We start from the raw sequence: 22,554 nt of genomic DNA on the forward strand, positions 1-22,554 counted from the left end.
TTAATTTATAGATGGTGGTTAAAGTTTCCAAAACAGATGTTCTTTTGTCTTGTCTTATGACCCTTCCATGTACTTCTCACTATTAGATAATATGGCAAATATGAATTACCTTAAATCCTAAATCACAAATATACACTAATATGCAATTAAATTTAACACAGACATATTTTTTCCCCCGAGAAATAATAAACACTTTCGCCATGTCTACACAGCATTTCCCATCCGGAGGATGAATGCAAATGTGGGAGATGGAAAATGTAAATGAAGCACTGACTTACAAATCTTGTGCTTTATTTACATAATTTTGCATGATAGTGTTTCTGGAAGAGACTTTTCCAAAAACAAAACAGCTGTGTAGATGTTCCTTCAGAGAAAAACCCTGTTTTCGAAATAACCCTTATACTTCATTTTGTTTGCATTTTTAATCTCCCTCATTTGCATTCCTGCTCTGAATGAGAAATGCTGTGTAGACACAGCCCTTGGCACCTGTAGAGTTGTGGGGAAGAATATTGACACTGCTCTAATTTAAAATTATAGAAAATAATCTTATTTGTCGAATTACTAATGATGCTGATCAATCTGACAGGATGACGATAAAAGCTTTAGACGAGCACCTTCATGGAGAAAGAAGTTCAGACCAAAGGACATAAGAGGCTTAGCTGCTGGATCTTCAGAGACACTTCCTGCAAACTTCAGAGTTACCCCCTCAATGTCTTCACCTTCTATGCAGCCAAAGAAGATGCAAATTGATGGTATATAACTTAATTTGTTTTTTAAGCATGACCTTTTTTGCTTGAGCTTTTAGAAAAGTTTAGGAGGCAGAATCTTTTGGTTTTAATCTGCATAAAAGTGTCTTAACTTGTGCATGTTATGTGTAAAATTTGTATTTCAAATATAGGTTCGTTGTCGTCATATCTTGTGTGAGCTTTCTTTCAAAGATATGCTTCCTTTTTGGTTTTTCCCCTCTAGGAAAAGACTAGTTCTTTTTTTAGAAAATACTTTGTTCCATATCTGTGACTATGGAAATAAGATTACATGCCATTAAAACTTATTAATATTTTCTTACCTTGTAAAAAGGGGGCAGTAACTGTACACTTATAATTAATATGAATAAGAGCACAAGTAAAGCCTAGATGTAAGGCCGTACAGTAATGTTCATTGATAAGTATTACTTGAAAACAAATATGAAGGTAGGAAATTTTATCTAAAAAGATCTGAGGGCTTTTATACATCATAATCCCATTGAAAAAAAGCATAGTTTTGCTGTATAAATAGCTTAATTTCTTAAAAATATATTCAATATTTAAGTTTCAGTACAGTTTTCCCACTGGTATGGACTTCTTTTAGAACTATGTGTATGTGCTTGAGAGTAGAATTTGGCCAAATATGAAAAAGTAATCATATCTACAGTACAAGTGTAATTTTTAACCTCATAGGTAAGCTTTGATTTTTGTTTTTTTTTAAAGCATAGATAAAAATCAATGTTTGCCAAAAGGAAAATTTCATTGGTAGTGGAATGTACAACACAATTACAGTTTGAGAAATACTGTTGGTCTATTTTGGTCTTTGGTAGTGTGCCTATTTAGATTGACTACTTTAAGTAAATATGTGAAGTTTAAGAACACACCTATACATTTTACATAAATATTAAGAATGATGGTGGGATGCTTAAAATTGTAAATTACTTTTGCTAGTGTAAAATATCCAGTCCTGAAGTTCTCTACACCATAAAGTGTTTAACTCAGACTTAAAAGCAAAATATTAAACATTCGCTTCTTAAAAATTCAGGTTTTTTTCTTTCTGCTTATGCAGTGAAAAGCTGAGAGAAATCTTATAAAGAAGAGTATTAATAGTTGTACTTCTAGGTATGATGATTCCCTTGTGCCTTTTACAGGGATCTAGCTTGAATAAATATTGTTTTATAAGGAACTTTTTTTGTTAAACTAAGCACTGGAACTGGAACTAAGAAATAGATGAACTTAAGGGTATTTTAAATTCTGCTTTTTTAATTTATTGTAGGCTTAGTTGAGTGTGTACATTAGCTGTAATCACATTGCTGTGTGGCTTTTTTTTTTTTTTTGAAGACTAACTGCATGCTGTGTTCTGCATGTCTTCCTTCTATGATTGTTGAAACAGGCAATGTATCAGGAACACAAAGACTGGATTCCACTACAGTAAGGACTTACTCCTGTTAAAGGTGTCTGTTGGTGAGTAAAATAGATAGGTATAGTGGTAAAATAGGCCACTCTGTAGAACACAAATGTTATACAAATCCAAAAGAATCGGTCTTTTTTAATTTTAGTTTCTGTGAGCGAAAGTGTAAAAGGGTTTTTCTGCAAAAAAAAAAAAAAAAGTTTGGGATTTTTTGGTCTTTTTTTATGCCTACCTTGATTTTTCTTGAAAATACTGCATTCAGATGATAGTCCTAGCTGGATATGACAGCTTAGATGCTAAGAATTTGAGACCAGGGTAATTTGTTTTCATTTACAGTGGGCAAGAGATGCAGCAAGGACTGTCACTCTCGTGTGGGTCTTCATAGTCACAGTAGACGCTGTAAATAAAGTCCTCAATTGAAACTATAAAGGGCGCGATCCATAGTCTATGCAGACTGAAGGATGCCTACTACTACTACTACAGTGGGCAGAGTACTGTTACACTAGTACTTTATCTTTGGGTGGCAGTATGTTTAAAAAAATGTGAAAATTTATGTATATACTGGAGAGGCAGGCTAATGGGATGGGGATAATTCTAGTGGAGGAGCTAGTGTGAGGGAACATGAAGAGGGGGAATAGCTAGCTACAGAAGGTTAAAGGAGTATAGTATGGGCTGTCATGGCTGAAGGGTATTTGCACTTCTTACCCCTTCCTTCTTGGTAAAGTACACTTCCACAGATGTGAAGCCTGGTACTTTTATGTCTTCTTAGAATTGTGGGATTCAACCTTCCATTTTAAAATCAGACTGGAGCTACAGTATGCTTGTACCAATATGATTCCTCAGCAGCAATGACAAGGTTTAGCTACGTGTGGTGGTTCTTAAAGGAACATCCCTGTTGATACTTCATTTTGTGCTTGTAATCAGGATTTGCAGTAGCAGTGCCTGTTTGGATCTAGCAGATCAGGAAGAGGAAATTAATGTGTGATTCAGCGGTCATGAAGATGGTTCAGCAGCATGCTGTGGGGTGCAGGGAAAATAACAAAGCATTGGAGATGTTCCGGTCACCCAAATGCAGCTCAGGAAGTCCCCAGCCATAACAGTTCTTTGTGCTGCTGGAATCCATGGCCAAGAAAGTGGGATTGCCTCTGTACAATGGCTTTCTCACTTAGTTTCCCGCACCAGTTTACTTGCAACTCTCATCCCATTAACATCTTATCAGCTCTCACCATCATTACCATTTTATCATTAATCTAAGACCTGTGGTTAGGGAGGTGTGGTGAAGTGTAGAGATGACCACTGGCAGCCATAAGCGCAGTCCTGCACATAGCTGGTCTTGTGACTAGTGGTCGTTAAGCTTTGTCCCTGGAGCAATTTGGCAGCATCTTAGGTGACTGAGCAGCCCTGTTTAAGATAACACTGGTCACCCTTTCTAAGGGAATGGGATAGAAAAGGTACCTTAAGTATTGCCTGCTCCATAGCATATCATCTCATTGCAATGTAAAGGCCCCAAATTTAATATAACGGCTTTCAATATATGAAAGGCAGGCACACTAATCGCCAAGTGCAATTTCAGCAGTCACTTTATAAGCAGTGTTATGCACACTAATCACTGCCAACCCATCAGAAAAATGGAACCAGTTTGGACGTGATTGACGCAGCTAAATCAGTGCTGGATACAATGAGGATTGGTTCAATGAGAACAAGGACATTTCCAAATTCCTAAATGACGAGCATAAAGCATTTGTTGAATGGCAGAATGAAGTTACTTCCATCTTGAAGGAAGGTAGGTATAAGTACCTACACAGCAATGTCCAGTCTGAACTGAGGAGAATTCAGGATGAGTGTTGCAGAAGTTCAGCATTATGCAGATGTAAACAAAGTAAAGATGTTCTCTCAAGCAATATATTGCCCATCTAAATCTGGCACAGCTCTCTTGAAGTCAACAGATGGGATAGACAAGGAGGGAATCGTACAGAAATGGGCAGAACTCTTACATAGTTTACTCTATAGACTAGCATCAGTTGGCATTCCCATGATCTTTTATCCAACAAACTCATCAAAGAAGATCTCAACCTCCCTTCATCAGTTAAGGAAGTTATGAAAGCCATCAAACATCTGGACTCTGGCAAATCTGCTGGATAGGATGGTAATCCAGCAGAACTGTATAAAGTATAAGGCTCTGAGGCCATTGAAATGCTTCATGATCTCTTGTGTAGCATTTGGGAGAGAAGAAATATCCTGAAACTTCAAAGGTGGTATTTATTGTATTACTATTTAAAGACAACAGTAAGGAAAATATTAGCTCACATTCTTTAAACAGAGGTATTGTGAACCTATTGAGGAGAATTTGTCGGAAGCACAGTGTGGCTTCTGGCCAGATCATAGCACTATGGACCTGAACTTTGTCATAAACAGAGGCCCAGGAAAAATACTTAGAGCAGAACATGGTTCTGTATGCTGTTTTCATCAGTTTGACCAAAATGTTTTATAGGGTCAACAGAAGGCCTATGGGCTTTTCTTCATAAACTGGGTTACCCAAATCACCTGTCCATCATTCGTGACTTTTCCAATAAGTTTGAAATCTCAAATGGAATGAAGCAAGTCTGCATGCTTACTACAATGCCGTTCAGCTTGCTCTTTGCCTGTGTCATCAGCCATGCCATAAAGGACTTGGATCAGGAGATATACATTCATTGCTAATTTGATGGCTCCCTCTTTGATCTTTGAAGATTCAGTGGTTAGACCAAGATGATGGAGAGACTTCTCATTGAGGCAGTTTTTTGCAGATAACTGGACCTTGATGGCCCATAGATATGATGACGGTTGATTTTTCTGAAGTGTCCTCATTTTTTGGTCTCACTATCACTCTCAGGAAGACAGAGATCTTGTTTTAGTCAGCACCTCATTCCAGTGTTCCACTGCCAACAAACCTTATCCAAGGCACACAGCTGAAAATGTGGATCAGTTCAGGTATCTGGGCAGCAGCATCTTAAGTGGCAGTTCCCTTGATAAGAAAACTTCCTCCTGAATTAATAATGATAGCCAGGTCCTTGACTGACTCTGAACAAAAGTCTTTAACCAGCACAACATTTATATCTCTATCAAATTGACGCTCTATACTGTTACTCCATAGTGCAGTGATTCTAACCTCTCCCCTGTATGGGTCTCAGACTCAGACTAGCTTGAACATTTTCACAAGCGCTCCCTGTGCTCAATAATGAGCATTTGCCAGTAGGATAGTGTGACCAATATCAGGGTCTTTGAAATACAACCAGTATTAAGGAAATGTTAGTGAGAGCACAACTTAGGTGGAGCAGACATCATCAAATTGGAAGACATTGTCTTTCAAAACAGATCTTGTGCAGGGAGCTGAGTCAAGCAAAAGAAAAGTTATCCACATAAGTGATTCAGAGATAATCAAATGAAGTCTCCAGTGGGCTGCTATCAATGCCAAAGAACTTGAGCAAATGTTTTAGAAAGGACTTACTGATGGTCCCACTCCTCCCTGCCAGAAGCCTGTGGTTTGCTCAGCATCCCAAAGCCCCATGTGACCCCAACACTCTGCAGCCTGGAGCTCCCTCCCTGAGCCAGCAAAGCCTTCTCTACCTCTTCCTGCAATGAAATTCCCTCCCAGAGCTGGCAACTTTCACCTTATCCCACACCCAAATCCCTTATTCCCACCCCAGAGCCTATATCTCTTGTCTCAACCCAGTGAGAGTGAGTAAGGGCTGGGAAGAGCAAATGATGGAGAGGAGAGGAATGGAGAGGGCAGGGCCTCAAGAAAGGGTAGGGTCTTGGGGCTTGCCCTGACATTTAAAAAGTGATCTTGGATGAAGGTAAAGAAAAGGTGGGGAGTTGTGAGGGTTTCTCAAAAATCAAAATGGGGACGTGATGCTGAAAATGTTTTTAAAAAAACAATCCAAACACAATATTGTAAACAAACATACTGGAAAGGCAAAGCTGTATTCATCATGTTCAAATCCTACCCTGTCTTGTGCACAACAGTAGGATTGCACAGATTGTAAAACAGACACACCATAAACTCACATCTCTCTACATCAGGGATTCCCAACCTATGGGTTGGGACCCAAACATGGGTAGCCATTAGATTTTTCTAAGGGTCACCAGCTGGTGGCTCCGAGCCACATGTGGCTTTTAAGGAGCCATTTGCAGCTCCTGCCACTCACTCCTCCAGCTCTCAGTCCCTGCCCTGTTGCACTGAAATGGAACTCAATTTAGTTGATTTAATGGCCTGCATGAGGGATCCAGCCAATTAAATGGAGTCCCATTTCAATACAGCAGGGCAGGGAACTGCCCACGCCTGCAGGTGGAGGAAGGGAGGAGATAGGCTGTGGGGAGCCTCATGGAGGAAGCAGTGGTGGCTTGGCAAAAGAGCAGTGGGAAGCAGCAGCGGTGCTTGTGTGAGGTAGGTGGCAGGGTGTTTTGGGGCTGCAAGGGGTTTAAGCCTGGAAAGCTGGGGGTGGGGGCAGTGAATCAAGACTTATAAAATAAATTTTCACAGGGACAACCTCCCCCTGCCAGTTTTGAATTGCCTTGGGTCACAAAGTCTTACTGAATTGCCAAATGGGTTGCCATCTCAAAAAAGTTGGGACCGTCTGCTCTACATTAATGGACACAACGAAACAACATCTGCACAGAGCCCTCCAAGGGGGAAAAAATTCCCTAATATGTTAGGGAGAACAATTGTGCGATCACACAGCCCAAAGCTGCTGATCCCACTGGAATCTGTTCTGTGTATAAACCTAATGGAGCCTTGGACAGTTCACAGTGCATGCTTCCATTTCCTGCCTATGATCAAGGACAGAATTATAAAGAGCCTCAAAGACAAGATTGCTGGATTGTTTTATATAAACCAACAAGGGTGGGTCATGGTTATGCTGTCTGTGCACAGAAGCCATGTTACCATGGAATTGGTGCATCCGTAACAAAATCAACATCTGAGCCTCCTATCTACCAGGATGACAAAACTTCACTATAGATGCATGAAGCAGAAAATTTTCTGAGTGTCATGAATGGGAAATGTATCTGGGGTACTACAGAATATCGTCCAACAGTGAGAGTTCCCAACTATAGGCTTTCTTGTGACAACGCAAAACACCATGTGCTTGCTCTTCTGCTTGAGAGAGGGATTGGAACCCTGTTCCCTGAGCAACGCTTTTCTCATCAAATGGGATACACCCTAAAACGGGTCAGCAAACTGTGGCTCCAGAGCCGCAAGCGGCTTTTTAAGGAGCCACTCGCTGCTCTGTGTTGCCATTGCTGACTCCTCTTGCAGGTCCCTGCATTGCCCCTGCTGAAACAATAGAACTAAATTGAATTGATTTAGCGGATGGTGTTAAACCAATTCCATTTAGTTCCATTATTTCAGTGGGAGCAGCACAGGGAGTTGCCTGCTCGCATGTGGGGGAAATGAGCAGGGGGTGGTGTGTGTGGAAGGATCTTGTTAGTGCAGCTTCCCTCCAGGCAGGGCCGACCCCTCCTCCTGGGCAGCTCGGAACCCCCAGCTCCTCCTCGCTCCGCAGCAGCTGCTGGAGCCTGGCGCTGCATCTGGCTGTGCAAGGTCAGCTCCCCCAGGACCTGGTGAGTCCAGCGCTGATGCCACTGGGTGGGGCTCAGCTGGGAAAGTCAAAGGCACTTGCTGGCCTAAGAAATTTGTGGGGGAAGTTGGGGGTGGAAGAGGGCAGGGAGACCCAGAGCGTGCGTGTGGAGAGAAAAGGGTGGGCAAGTAAGATCCGTATTCAGTGGGCAGGCTGGGGCAGGGCGGCTGAGGTGGGTTAAACCTCTGTGCGGGGGTGTGGTTTAGCGCTGATAGGGGTTAAGCCTGAGGATGGGGGCAGGGCGGGTGAAGCTCAGGGATGCAGGGTAGATTTGAGGGCTGAGGCAGGTAAAGCCTGGAGATGAAGGTAACAACTTTCTAACTGGTACAAATCATCGTGTGTATGTGGTACTTAAAATAAGGGTTACAAAAAGTACAGTTTGCCATTATGCATTAAGGATCATCTTGTATTCATGTAGCATTGTGGCTCTTGAAGGATTATTGTTTTATAACTGGATTTAAAAAATGGCTCTTCTCACTATTTTGGTTACAGACCTGAGCCCTAGAATATGTCTTTCCTTCAGCTTTCTCTTAATCTGGATCATATGTAAGATCAGGCCACCTGAGTCCTTGAAAGCCCCCTGTGGCCTAGACTTATGTAGTTCTTTACCTCCAAAAGATTGCCATGTTTCTACCACATATGCTTCCTCTTCTGCTTCAACTCTCTCAGGATGCAGGCCAGTTCCACCACCTAAACCTCGCAAGTTTCTGCCTCCAAGATGTGGCTACTCCATGGCTCTGAGAAATCAAATTGGTCTATTCAAGGGCAGTAAGGGACATTCTTTTAAATGGTCATAGACCAACTATACAATATATAGAGCTTCATAAATGAACCAGTTGAATACATAGTACCAAAATAGATGAATCATGGGTTCCTTTCTTGTGCCACTGGTACTGAACTGTATACTGGACCTTAAGAAATGGAGCATCTCCTTCCAGTTGATCAGAGTACATCTCTAAGCTGTCACAGTATTCCGTCGCAAGTTGGATAAGTTCAGCTTCACACCCAACCAACAGGCATTTTCTCAGTGGCCTTCATAACATTTAGGCTACATCTACACTAGGGTAGAAAGTCAATTTCCAATATGCAATTCTAGCTACGCCATTAGCATAGCTAGAATTGACATATCATAATTGACTTTCTTTCCCTGCGTAGATCAGGGCTTTTCAGGCTCATGCTGATGTCCTTTACTCCACACAATAGTGTGTGGCGTACGAGGGTCGATGTCTGGGCCCAAAGAGATCAATTTTTGCCATGTTTTAACATACGTAGCAAAATTGAACTCTGGAGGATCGACTGCAGCACGGTCGATGGGCCGGTAAGTGTAGATTCACCCTTATTCAGAAATAATGAGCCCATACTCCATGGGACCTCAGTCTGACGTTAGAGCCATACTGGACATGCACACCCCTTTGATCCACTAGCAATCTGTTCTCTACTCCATCTTTCGATGGAAGTAGTCTTCCTCATCACCATCACCTCTGCCAGATGGGTAGGAGAATTGGGAGCCCACATGGCACAACTCCCATACGCTTTTTTCGAGAGCGAAGTGTTCATATAATGCGTAGTGTAACAGTGCATATTTTTCATAATCTTTCGTCTTCCAAATTCCCAATGGGTATGAAGATGTCCTTTAACTATACCTAAGACAATCATACAGTAATGTGGTAAGGGAGCCCCCATGTTAGGTTACATCATCTACATCTCAGATCAAGCTGTGTTGCCTCTTAAAGAACAGGCAGAAATTCAGAATTTGTTTTAAATCAGTCACTTGCAAGTGAAAATTATATTTTTTTAGTGGTGCTTAAAATAGTTTAGTCTATATTTGTAGTTAAATTCTTTCAGTGTTAGTGCTAGAGGATTTGCTGCCAGTAAGCTTCGATAGCAATAATATAGTTGGGTCTTCAAAGTCGGTAGCTGTTAGTGTATAAAAACATGGTAAAAGAGTTTTGTGGTATAAAATTCTGAGAGAGGAAGTTCCTGCAGGTGAAGGGAAATTTTAAATAGGCTGGATCCATTCCTGTATAAATCATGTAGATAACTCTAACAACTCAATTTTATTTTATTTTTAAGTTGAGCTTTAATATGCCTGACCTTAATGTTTTTACTTACGCGCGCACGCACGCATGCACGCACACAGAGAGAGAGAGAGAGAGAATTGAAGGTATTTGACCTCTGGCCTCATGCCTCACCACTGCAAGTGAAACATACGTAGGAACCCAATAAAACTGTACTTTCTGAAATGGCAGTAATCCATTAAACAAATGCTACAACAATGAGCTGTTTAAGTTAGAATCTTGGGATGTAATGTATGTATGGTTGGTTGGTTGGTTTTTTATTTTGAGACACAGCATAACAGATATTTTATTTTATTTTGCAGTTTACCCACACTATTTCTACCGGTGATGCAGCATTTTGAACTCAAAGACCGTATGGTAGAAATCAGTGGAATCTTTAAATTGTTAATACTTATTAAATGGACACTTTGAGATATTTTATTACAGAGTTTTTAATTAGCAAATAAATTCATGAGTACGATAGAGAAAATATTTTAGAATTAAATGTTTCGTATATTTAAGAAAACCTTTGTGACTTTTCTTTTACATAGTTACTTACCTCTTTCATCTGAATTCAGTCTATAAATCAAATCCTTGCTGATTTTATCCTTAATTTGTTAGTCTTTCCAACTGAATGTACTGTAATGCTTGTAAGTATATGTCCCTATGAGCAATATAGGGCTTTTGTAAATTATGCAGTTATTTGTAATTATCATTGGGTTTTTAATAATGAAACTGAAGGTGAAAATGATTTTTACTCTCTTTGTAAAAGTATCATGACACCAAGCAGTATATATTTTGTCTTTTGAAAATATTAGCTAGTTCTAAAAACAAAATAAACCAGCCTTTTTCAGCTAAGCATTCAGATAATTGTTTTAGTAAGCAGGTCTAATAGATTTTTATTTCTGTTAGTTGTACCTTTTTCTTCTACAAAAATTGTCAAGTAGTGTGGATTTATCTTCATTTAAAGCTTTAGTATGTTTTTAAAATGGGGGAACATTGTAACACTATGGAACATGTTTTAGAATTGGGTAACTCTTTCAGAACTTCCAGTCTGCTGTATTTGTATAGCATGTCTCTACAATGACTGAACATAAGCCATAAACTGAGAAATGTTTTCTCTTGGCCAAGGAAGGAAGACTTCATAATAGTTCCTGATAGTAATCCATAAATCACAAAAGTGCTTTCCTCCCATATCCTTTTGATTAAGAACATTTGGGGAAAGGCACCGACGCAACTCTTCTTAGCGGACCAATCATGAAGCACTGCAGTCTATTGTGGTTTTTTTAAAAAACAAAAAAAACCCTAAAAGGTGATGGCACAGTATACTGAAGAATAAAGTAGTGCAACTTTTAATAAAGGCCTTATTTCCGATGTAAGTCTTTTTGCATTCGTTTGTCAACCTGTTCTAAAAAGCTGTCCAGATTTTTTAAAACAATTGACGGTTGTAGCCATTTCAGACTTTATAAATAGAAAATGTATCATTGAATGGCACATTAAAAAGCCAGTAAGAAATCTGTTCAGATCATGGTGCATTATTTATTATGCAACAATATACATAGCATGTCTTTTTTTTGTTCTTGTTGTTGTTGTTTGGACTCTTTAGCTTACTTGTACAACCGAAATTCATTGTTACTGTTTTATGTTTTTTCTAATAATCTTTTTGTGTACTTCTAATCATGTAACGAAGTATGTACAGCCTAAGTACTTTTGAACTATTTTTACCACAGTATTATTTATTGCTTTCTTTCAATAAAGTTCTGAAGCATTTTTCCACTGCCAATAAAACACTATTGAGAAAACTAAACTGTAATTATATGCAATTTTTTTAGTGAGACAGTTAGTTGTCAAAAAAAAGGAATCTTAACAATTGCTGCTATGTAGATCTCGCTTCAAATGAAGCCATGAAATTCTTCCAGTAGACAACTGATGTTCAAAATTGTTTCAATTTAAATTTGTGATGGAGCTAAAAGTTTGCATTTGTTATCAGTTCCTGAGTGATTCATTGTTGTTCAATTTATTTGATGTTGACTTTATTATTTAAACGGATGACTGAGTAATGTTTTAGTATTTCCAGTCCCAAAGTAAATTAAAATACTCAGGCTACAGCTACACTAGAGAATTTTATAGACAAAACTGGGGTTTTGTCAACAAAACTCACAAAGCACCTACCCACAAAATGTGTTTTGTCAACAGAAACTGTCGACAAAAAAGCTGTGTAGATGCTCCAGGGTGCCCTTTTTTCGACAGAGCAGGTCAAAAGATGGTCCACTTTTATGTGTAGACATGATCTGTCAAAAGAAGTTTTGTCAGAACATCTCTTCCAACAGTAACTTCTGTAGAGAGATGCTTCTAGTGAAGATGTAGCCTCAATGTCTTATTTTACAGAGAAGAAAATGGAAGAGGCTAATGTTCTTTACATTAGTTTGAGTGGCATCAAACATTTGTGTCCATTAGAAAGCTCTAAGTACAAACTGCCTATATTTATTTATTAATCTGTCTGAATGTTGAGTATCTGAATGTTTAGAGGAAAACACATATATGGTACGTGATAAATGTAAGCTAAGCCACTGTAAGAGAACTACCCTAGAACTTGTACCAGTTTAAACTGGTTTTCAAACCAGTGCAGCATGTGTGTAGACAAGAGTAAGTCTACCGCTGCCTTTCTACAGTTCATTTTTTACTGGCGAGATGCATCAACTTGTTCTACAGGTTAAAAGCATGTTAAATGGGATGAGAGAATCTTTGTTTTAAAAAATTAACCATGTAACACTTCAGTTTGCTTTTCCTTGCATAAATGAACTTTCATTCAATCATTTTATAGTTGGGGCTGGATATTTTTCTAAGTGTAGAAAATAATTATCTCACTAGCAGGAGATGAGACTATAACAACCCCCAAAACTGTCCCTCTTTTGCCTGGCTTCCAGTTGAAAAGCTTGCAGTCGTAAAGGTGTAAGGATTTATTTACAGTACTGAACAGAGGGAGGATGTCCATAGTGTGTATTAGAACAGCTTGAAAATGGGGAAATACTGGGAAGTTAGTCTTCCATAGAATGTAGTGAGATGTTCTTGCATGAGGTATTCAAAAGACAAATGCTAGCTCCTGTAAAATAGGGAAGGATTGTGAATTGGCAGGGAGATTGAGTAGAAGGCCAAGTAGAAAAGTTGTAATGCTACTGATTTTTTTTTATTGTATTAGCTTTTTAACACATTTAATATAATTTTAGTTAGTTTGACTTTTTTCTCTCCCCCCACAAAGAAAACGATAACAGGAACAAGCCATTCTTAATTCTATGTGGAAAGAGAGGTTACTCACCGTAGTAACGGTGGTTCTTCGAGATGTGTCCCCGTGGGTGCTCCACATTAGGTGTCAGGCTCACCCGGTGCCGCAGATCGGATCTTCCAAGCAGTTTCTGCCGGACCGCGCATTCGCCGGTGCGCGCCGCTCCCTTGCGCGCTCCTGGCCACGTGCGCGATCCGGTCCCTGCCAGTTCCTTCACCAACCGCCTCGGATGCTCCTGCAAAACACTAAAGAGATCCGAAGCGGGGAGGATGGGCGGGTAGTGGAGCACCCACGGGGATACATCTCAAAGAACCACCATTACTACGGTGAGTAACCTCTCTTTCTTCTTCGAGTGTCCCCGTGGGTGCTCCACATTAGGTGACTACCCAGCAGTAACCCAAGATAGGAGGTGGGTAATCGGATCATGTGCAGCTTGTCCCCGAGAGGACCGCTGTCGAGAGACGGGTATCCTCTTGGAATACCCTGTGAAGGGCGTAATGTTTGGCGAAGGTGTCATAGGATGACCAGGTCGCCGCTCTGCAAATGTCTTTTAGCGCAACGCCCTTGAAAAAGGCTGTTGATGCCGCCACCGCCCTAGTGGAATGAGCCCTGGGCGTGGCCAGTAAAGGAGTCTTTTTGAGTTCGTAGCACATTTTTATGCAGGATACGATGTGCTTCAAGATTCTCTGCGAAGAGACCTTCTCCTTTCAATTTGGGACCAAGAGAGACTAGGAGTTATGAGGCTTTGGATAAAAGGAGGGTAAAACAATAGGTTCATTAATATGAAACTCAGAAGAAACTTTAGGAACAAAGGCTGGATGCAGCCGTATGGTTACCGCCTCCTTGGAAAAAACAGTGCAGGGTGGCGTTGCCATAACTGCTGCAAGCTCACTCACCCTGCGAGCTGACGTGATTGTGAGAAGAAAGGTCGTCTTTATCGTAAGGAGGCGGAGGGAAACTGTGGCCAAAGGCTCGAACGGTGGTCCCGTTAGCGCATTAAGCACCAGGTCCAAGTTCCACGAAGGTGGAAGCGGTTTCCGAGGGGGGTATAGGTTTACCAGCCCTTTGAGGAACCTGGTAACCATGGGATGGGCGAACACCGTGCGCCCTTCCTCTTCGTGTCTGAATGCCGAAATGGCAGCAAGGTGGACCTTTAACGAGGATAGTGAGAGTCCTCCTCTCTTGAGGTCCAGTAAATACTCTAATATTACAGGTATAGGCATCGAAAGGGGGGCTAGCTGTTTGGTAGAACACCATGCAGTGAAGCGAGTCCATTTCTGCTTGTAGGTCCTCCTGGTGGAAGTCCTCCTGCTACTTTCTAGGACTTGTTGCACTTCCTCCGTACATGTGCTCTATAGGGAGCTAAGCCATGGATTAACCACGCTTGTAGTCGCAGGCCTTGGGGGTGCAGATGCACTATGGACCCCTGGGCTTGCGTGAGCAGATCCGGCGCCACCGGAAGGGGCATCGGTGGACGGTCTGACATGCGCAGGAGTAGGGGGAACCATTGCTGTCGATCCCACATTGGGACTATCAGGATCATTCGGGCTCCTTCCCTCCTGGCTTTCTGCAAGACTTTGTGGATCACCACTGTGGGAGGAAAAGCGTAAAGCAGGGGGCCTCTCCAGGAGATCGCGAATGCGTCCCCCAGGGACCCCCGTCCCAGTCCTGCCCTGGAGCAGAATCGTGGGCACTTCTTCTTGTGTTGAGTAGCAAACAGGTCTATCTGGGGAAAACCCCATGCGTGAAAAATCGGTAGTAGCAGATCGGGACGGATCTGCCACTTGTGCGTGAGTGCGAAACGCCTGCTCAGCTGGTCTGCCTTCACATTGTGAGTGCCTGGTAAGTACGAGGCTTTCAAGGTTATATTGTTGGCGATACACCAGTTCCACAACCGGACTGCTTCCGCACATAAGGCACGGGACCAAGCTCCTCCTTGCCGATTTATATAAAACATGGTGGAGGTATTGTCTGTCTGTACTGATCCTGACTACTTCGCCTTGTATATGGTCTTGAAAGTGTCTGCAGGCGTTGAACACTGCTCTGAGCTCCAGTATATTTATGTGCAGTGACTGCTCCATGGAGGACCACAGGCCTTGCGTCACCTCTTCGCCCATGTGTGCTCCCCACCCTATGAGGGAGGCATCCGTAGTAAGAAAAACTGATATTTGTGGTTGGTGGAAGGGTACCCCTGTTAACAAGTTCTTGGGGTTTACCCACCATTGCAGGGATTTGCGCACCTCTGTTGTGGGAGACACCACCCTGTCAACGGTGTGTGCTGTCGGTTTGTATACGCTCGCCAGCCAGTGCTGCATGCTGCGCATGTGTAACCTGGCGTTCTGTACTACGAACGTCGCTGCTGCCATGTGGCCCAGCAGCTGTAAGCACGTCAGAACTGGCACCGTAGGGCTGAAGGTGATGACTTGCACGAGGGAGCCGATGGCCCGAAAGCGTGTCTCTGGTAGATACACTCTCGCTGTAATAGAATTTATGTGTGCCCCTATGAACTCTATGTCCTGTGTGGGGTCTATCTTTGATTTTACCAGGTTGATAACCAGGCCGAGCGAAGAGAACGTGCCATCTGTGACGCGTATCATACGTAGTACCTCCTCCTTCGAGGCCCCTTTGAGTAGGCAGTCGTCCAGATACGGGAATATAAATATCCCCTGTCTGTGCAGGTAGGCTGACACCACTGCCAAGGTCTTGGTGAAGACTCTGGGGGCCGAGGAGAGGCCAAACGGTAGGACCTTGTATTGAAAAAGTTCTTTGCCTACCATGAACCGGAGGAATCGTCGGTGAGCCGGATGGATAGTTATGTGAAAATACGCGTCTTGTAAGTCGAGGGCTGCGAACCAATCTCCATCGTCTAGTGCCGTAAGGATGGAGGCGATTGTGATCAACCGAAAGTGTTGCTTGTGCAGGTACCGGTTGAGGCCTCGAAGATCTAAGATGGGCCTCCAGACTCCTGTCTTTTTCTCCGTGAGGAAGTACCTCGAGTAGAACCCTTTCCCTTGCAGTTGCTCCGGCACTCTTTCCACTGCCCCTATGAGCATGAGATGGTCTGCCTCCTGCTTGAGCCTCGCTACGTGGGAGGCCTCCTGGAGGTGGGGTCTGGGTGGAGGTCGTGGCGGTGGGAGTGACTGGAAGGGGATGGCGTACCCCGTGGCTATGATCTCCAGCACCCATTTGTCTGTGGTGATCCTTTGCCACTGGTTGTAGAATGGTCAGAGGCGATGGTGGAATAACCGCTTCGGATGACCTTGTGTGATGGTAGTGATGGCGCAGCCCTGGATCTGTGTGTCAGACTTGTGGCCTTTGGCCCTGCCCTGAGGACGCACGGCTGTGTTGGGAACGTCGCCTGGGAGTTCTGTACTGCTGGTGCTGTTGATGTCGCCCTTGCTCGTAACCCCTGTGATACTGGGGATGCTGTTGCTGGTACTGGTACCGTCTTTGTTGAGGGTAGTACTTTTTCTTTCTGTATGGAGGGGTGTAAATCCCCAGGGTCCTAAGTGTGGCTCTTGAATCTTTACTGGAATGAAGGACCGAGTCAGTTGATTCAGCAAACAGCGTCTGCGAGTCAAAGGGAAGATTGACTATCTTTGCCTGCAGATCCCTCGGTATACCCGAAGTCTGGAGCCAGGACTCCCTTCGCATCACCACTGCCGTAGCTGTGGAGCGTGCTGCTGTGTCCACAACATCCAGGGCGATCTGAACTCCTGTCCTCGAGGCCGCGTAGCCTTCTTGCACGATGGCCTTGAGCACCGGTTTCTTGTCCTCTGGAAGCGAGTCCATGAGGGAGGTTAACCTAGTGTAGTTGTCGAAATTGTGGTTCGCTAGATGCGCTGCATAATTTGCCATTCGCAACAGTAGTGTGGAGGAAGAGTAGACCTTTCTGCCGAACAGCTCTAGCTTCTTGGCATCTTTGTCTGTTCCCCCTGTCTTAAATTGAGATGTCTTTGATCTTTGTTGCGACGACTCTACCACCAAGGAATTTGGTTGTGGGTGGCTGAACAGGAACTCCACGCCCTTCGCCGGCACAAAGTATTTCTTGTCCGCTCTCTTGTGGACAGGTGGAGTAGTCGCAGGGGTCTGCCATATCATCGTGGCGGACTCCAAGATTGCTTCGTCAAGCGGTATTGCTATTTTGGAGGAGGCCGGAGGTCTCAGAGTTTTGAGGAGCTTATGGTGTTTCTCTTGCACCTTTGCTGTCTGGATGCCTTGCGTGAAGGCCACCCTTTTAAACAGCTCTTGAAAGTGTTTGAGATCGTCCGGAGGATGGACGTCCCCCGGGGCCGTAGCCTCGTCCGGGGAGGAGAGCGAGGAACCACTAGGATACGCCTCTCTGGACCCTTCGGGTTCCTGTTGGTGATGGTACATCCACTCGCTGGAAGCTTGCAAGGGAAAATCTTGGGTTCCATAACCAGTTCCCCCTGAGATACTTGAGTCTCTGTCCCCGTTCGCGATTGCCCTCGGGGATACGGGACCGTCTGTGGGGATCTTTCCCTGGTAGACTTCCAGTGGTGTCTATGCCCCGCGTGATAGGGACGACCATGGCAGCATGGGCACTGTTCTTGGGAAGGTGACCTGGACCACTCCCTTGGTGCATACCCCCTGCATCTGGGGGAGCGAGATCGTCGAGAGACATGGGACACTGGAGAGCGCGATTTGTGATAGTACTCCAGCAGCTCAAACCCCAAGAAGGGTGAAGGTGGTCCCAGCCAGGGCAAGGCTGGTTGTAAAAATGGAGACGGGGGCTCCGGGTAGGCTAGGGGGGACCCCTGCCTTCTAGTTGGAGTCTGCAGCATGAGCAGAGGGCTGAGAGAAAGCAACTCTGCAGCCCTGTCTGGAGAGGGGCTGCGGTGCCTTGTTTTCTGTGCAGCCTTCCCCCTCCCTTGAGGGGGTGGCTCCGCCCCCTGACGTGCAGGGGATCTCGGCCCCGTCCGCGCCATGCTCGGCACACTCATGGGCGGTGTCCTCCGGTGCCTGCAGGCTGCGTGCCTGCGCGCTCTGCACCGCCGGTTCCCCGGGGGTCGGTGCCGCTGCCTGCGGTGCCGCCGGTACCGGCGCTTGTTTAGCTGCCACCCTGCCTGCAGTGCGGGGCGGCTGTTTGATCATCGGAGGCTGAGCCGCCTCCACATGGCTCTCCGTGCCGCCACCGATCAGCTGTTGCTGCGGCTGGGGGCTGTGCGCTCCTCCCGTCCCGCTTGCTGTTGCTGCCGGCAGGGATCGGGTTGGGGAGACTTTCCTCCATTTTTGTGCTGATGGGGTGAGGGAGGCAGCTTTCCTTTTATGGGCCCCGGAGGGTCCCTCCTGCTGCGGCCGCTCCAGCACGTCTGGCTGCAGGGCCTTGTCGAATAGCAGCATTTTAAGCCTGATCTCCCTGTCCTTCCTTGCTCTGGCTGTTAATTTTGCACAGAAGGAGCATTTCTGCATGACATGGGACTCCCCAAGGCACCTTATACAGTGACTGTGCCCATCAGACGCTGGCATTGCCTCTCGGCAAGACTCACATTTCTTGAATCCTGAAGAGGACATTGTTGGTGAGTCTTTTAGTTGTTAATGGGGTACTTAGCACCTTCTCTGTGCTGTTTTCCCCCTCTCGGATAGCCTGCCGCGGCAGGAGGGCTAATAGCCCTAGGCTCCTGGCCTCCGGTGCTCCGCTTGTTACTAGGACTGGACTGAATGCCGTCCTGCTTGTTGGTTGTTGTGGTTGGTTTTTTTTTTTTTTGAAAATAGCAACTGGCTAACAACAATAGACTAAGAACTTGAAAACTTTAAAGAAAACAGCTAAAACCATTGAATACGCTAACTTGGCCATAGCCTAGTCGGATTCCGTCTGCAGCCGACGGCGGTTAAGAGGAACTGGCGGGGACCGGATCGCGCACGTGGCCAGGAGCGCGCAAGGGAGCGGCGCGCACCGGCACATGCGCGGTCCGGCAGAAACTGCTTGGAAGATCTGATCTGCGGCGCCGGGCAAGCCCGACACCTAATGTGGAGCACCCACGGGGACACTCAAAGAAGGAGTACTTCTTGCAGTGTTAGTTTCTGAGCCTGAATTTTAAGTAGATTGCATAATGGCAAATACAAAATTTATAAATATACAATTTGCCAGATATATTATAGATGCTTGGCCCACAACAGCTACAGTAAAAGTGAAAAGTTTGTGCATATGACTAAGAAATGAGCACTTCCTTAGCTGATTTAATAGTCAACTGGGAATACTTTAAGGGAGTAATTTCTTGGGAATTTTAAGAGCAGGAATAATATCTCATACAGAAAATACAGTTTATCCACTTTGATCTCCTCTCCTTTCCTACCTTCCACCTTTCTACCTTGTTTAGAAATAAAAACCCTGCTGAATGCAAGAGTGACAAGTGTTTTCTACCACTGCTGTGCCTTAGAGGCTGTAAACATTTGACTCAAAGTTGTATGATGAAGGAGCCCAGTTTAAAACGTGATGAATTTTTATATGGCAAAATACATTTGGATTAACTGACAGCTGCTTTCCCACTGGAAATTGCAGCCCTCATCTAGATTAACCTATCAATCATGACTGCAGGTATCATATCTTTTGGGAAATGACATTAATAGTAATGAGAAACTATAACGTGCAAATCTTCAAGAAGCCAGGGGAAAGAACTTCAGATAACTCCATCTTTGCACCCATATCCTCAATATTCATTTTCAAATATTGTAGTGCTTAAATTCATATGGCATGTGGATTTATGAATCTAGCTCATTTGGAAAGATGGATTTCTCCACCTCTCCGCTGCCTTGTTTGCAGCAGTGATGAGTTTTACATTAGAAATTCAATTCTTGTCTGCCTCCTGTTTCTTCTGGGACTATGGACAACTAGAGAACTAATATGACTATGTTAACATAGGAAGCTAGTAAAATTACTTCATTAATTGATGGGAACAGTTTTCACTTAGACTTTTTAAACTAGTAGTATTTAATTCTAAAGCCTAATTGATCTGGGGGAGAAGGAAGAGGAGTTGCTGAATTTTTAATACAGAGATGGAAAACAAACAGTGAGGCTCTTCAGCAAGTCGCTCCACAAACTCTAAAAGAACGTGATGCAGGAGTACTGGAACAAATTTTTTATAGTAGGGGTGCTGTGAGCTATTGAATCACAAACTAAAGTAAAATTCCTTTAATCCAGCACATCTGGGAGTAGACAGGTGCTGGATTACCAAATTTCCCAGACTATTGGATGTCACCATAACCCCCATGCCCTACTTCAAACTCCTCAGTGCCCAGCTACCTTTCACCACACTTCCATGTCCCCAGCTTCTTCACACCCCCCGCCCATGCTTCTCAGCTTCTTCGCTACTGCCCTCCTGCAGCTTTTACACCCTTGCATGTCTTTAGCTTCGCCTCACCCACATGCCATCAGTGCAATCTCCGCACTCCCTGGGTCCAACCCCCACCTGCCCTGCCACCCCTCCCCGACCCATCCCAGGCTTAACCTCCCCTGCCACAGCCCCAACCCACCACCAAAGCCCCTGGACTTTTGTGAATTTTGAGGTGCACGTATTTCGGGGGATGCTGGATCAGGACCAGCTTCCCAGTGTGGATAGAGGGGCAGCCCTAAGCCTTGAAACTGGATCTGGCTGGGGGTGGGTGGGAGAAGTGTGAGCTTGGCAGGCTGGTGCTCCCCCTCCCCTGGCTGGGGGAACACTGTCCCAGAAACAGCGCATGGAGTCAGGTAAGTGCCTCTTCCTTTATGGCCAGTCCCTGCACCTCCATCCTTCTGCATCTCCTCTTGCTCATCCTCACCCTTGCATCACCTCCTGCGCCCCCCTCCCCCTTAGCTCTCTCAGCCCCAGTTGGCTTCTGGATACCCCCACCCCCCAGCTCTTCCAGCCCAGATCTGGTCCTGTACCCAAGAGGTGAGCAAACTTTTTATCTTGGGCCCCACTTTTCATCCCTGCAATTAGCAGGGCTGCCCAACCTGTCTAACGTAATCCAAACGGATGGAAATTTGGGTTATGCTCTTATGAGAAACCTTTCAGCACAGGTAAGAAAAGTGTGTAGAATGTAAAAACTATTAATTGATATACATAAAACCAGTAAAATATTTCAACATTTTAATGAGATGGATGAGCCTGAGACCCTGCAGCCAATCGTGCTGTGCCCCCCCTTACAGAATTTTATGCCCCCAACTTTGCACACCCCTGATCTGTACCACCTCCAGCTCAGCTGGACCTCCTACTCCCAGCCTGCTCCTGCAGTTGCGTTTGCTCCTTCACCTCCCTCCTGGCCAGCCACCCTAGCCCCCAGCTGACTACTGCAACCTCCCCCTCTTAGCCAGTTCTAGCACCCTACCTCTCATCCCCATCCCATGCCCTGGCAGCCCCCTGCCACTGCACACTGAACCCCTCATTTTGGGCCTCACCCCAGAGCCTGTGGGCCTCAAAATCTACAAACTCCAGGAGTTAATCTGGCCAGTGAGAAGCCCTGAAGCATGGTCCTCCCTGCTTCCTCTCTCCCTTGCCCCTCACAGTGGGGCTGCAGTGCCAGGGGAGTGAGGTATCCAAGTTGGGGGCCAAATCAGTGAGGGTTGGAGGTTCTTTTGTGTGGGGGGGTTGCCTCTCACTTGTGTGGCCCCTAACTGATTTTTATGTAGGTAAGTGGCCCCTGACCCAAACAAGCTTTGGTAAATTAACATAGAATCATAGAATGCTCGGACTGGAAGGGACCTTGAGAGGTCATTGAGTCCAGCCCCCTGCCCTAATGGCAGGACAAAGTACTGTCTAGACCATCCCTGATAGACATTTATTTAACCTGTTCTTAAATATCTCCAGAGATGGAGATTCCACAACCTTCCTAGGCAATTTATTCCAGTGTTTGACTGCCCTGACAGTTAGGAACTTTTTCCTAATGTCCAATGTAAACCTCCCTTTCTGCTGTTTAAGCCCATTGCTTCTTGCTCTATCTTCAGAGGCCAATAAAAACAAGTTTTCTCCCTCCTTCTTACGACACCCTTTTAAATACCTGAAAACTGCTATCATGTCCCCCCCTCAATCTTCTCTTTTCCAAACTAAACAAGCCCAATTCTTTCAGCCTTTCTTCATAGGTCATGTTCTCTAGACCTTTGATCATTCTTGTTCCTCTTTTCTGGACCCTTTCCAATTTCTCCACACCTTTCTTGAAATGCAGCACCCAGAACTGGCCACAATACTCCAGCTGAGGCCTAACCAGCACAGAGTAGAGTGGAAGAATGCCTTCTCGTGTCTTGTTCACAACACACCTGTTACTGCATCCCAGAATCATGTTTGCTTTTTTTGCAACAGCATCACACTGACTGATATTTAACTTGTGGTCCACTATAACCCCTAGATCCTTTTCCGTCATACTCCTTCCTAGACAGTTGCTTCCCATTCGGTATGTGTGAAACTGATCGTTCCTTCCTAAATGGAGCACTTTGCATTTGTCTTTA

At 44.5% G+C, this 22,554-nt stretch overlaps 1 protein-coding gene across 4 annotated transcripts in view; it reads left to right on the forward strand.

The window, feature by feature from the left end:
- PPFIA1 (PTPRF interacting protein alpha 1) overlaps positions 1-11,630 on the forward strand; it is a 114,471-nt gene extending 102,841 nt beyond the window's left edge. For 2 of the 4 annotated variants that reach the window (XM_074997451.1, XM_074997453.1), the window contains 3 exons: positions 587-752; positions 2,137-2,207; positions 10,153-11,630. In XM_074997451.1, coding sequence (XP_074853552.1) covers positions 587-752; positions 2,137-2,195 — 225 coding nt within the window. In that variant the 3' untranslated portion in view covers positions 2,196-2,207; positions 10,153-11,630. The remainder of the gene's footprint in view (positions 1-586; positions 753-2,136; positions 2,208-10,152) is intronic. The other 2 variants (XM_074997452.1, XM_074997454.1) reach the window with 1 other exon arrangement.
- The last annotated feature ends 10,924 nt before the right edge of the window (positions 11,631-22,554 follow it).

The sequence above is a fragment of the Carettochelys insculpta genome, chromosome 6 (assembly GCF_033958435.1).
Source record: "Carettochelys insculpta isolate YL-2023 chromosome 6, ASM3395843v1, whole genome shotgun sequence".
NCBI lineage: Eukaryota > Metazoa > Chordata > Testudines > Carettochelyidae > Carettochelys > Carettochelys insculpta.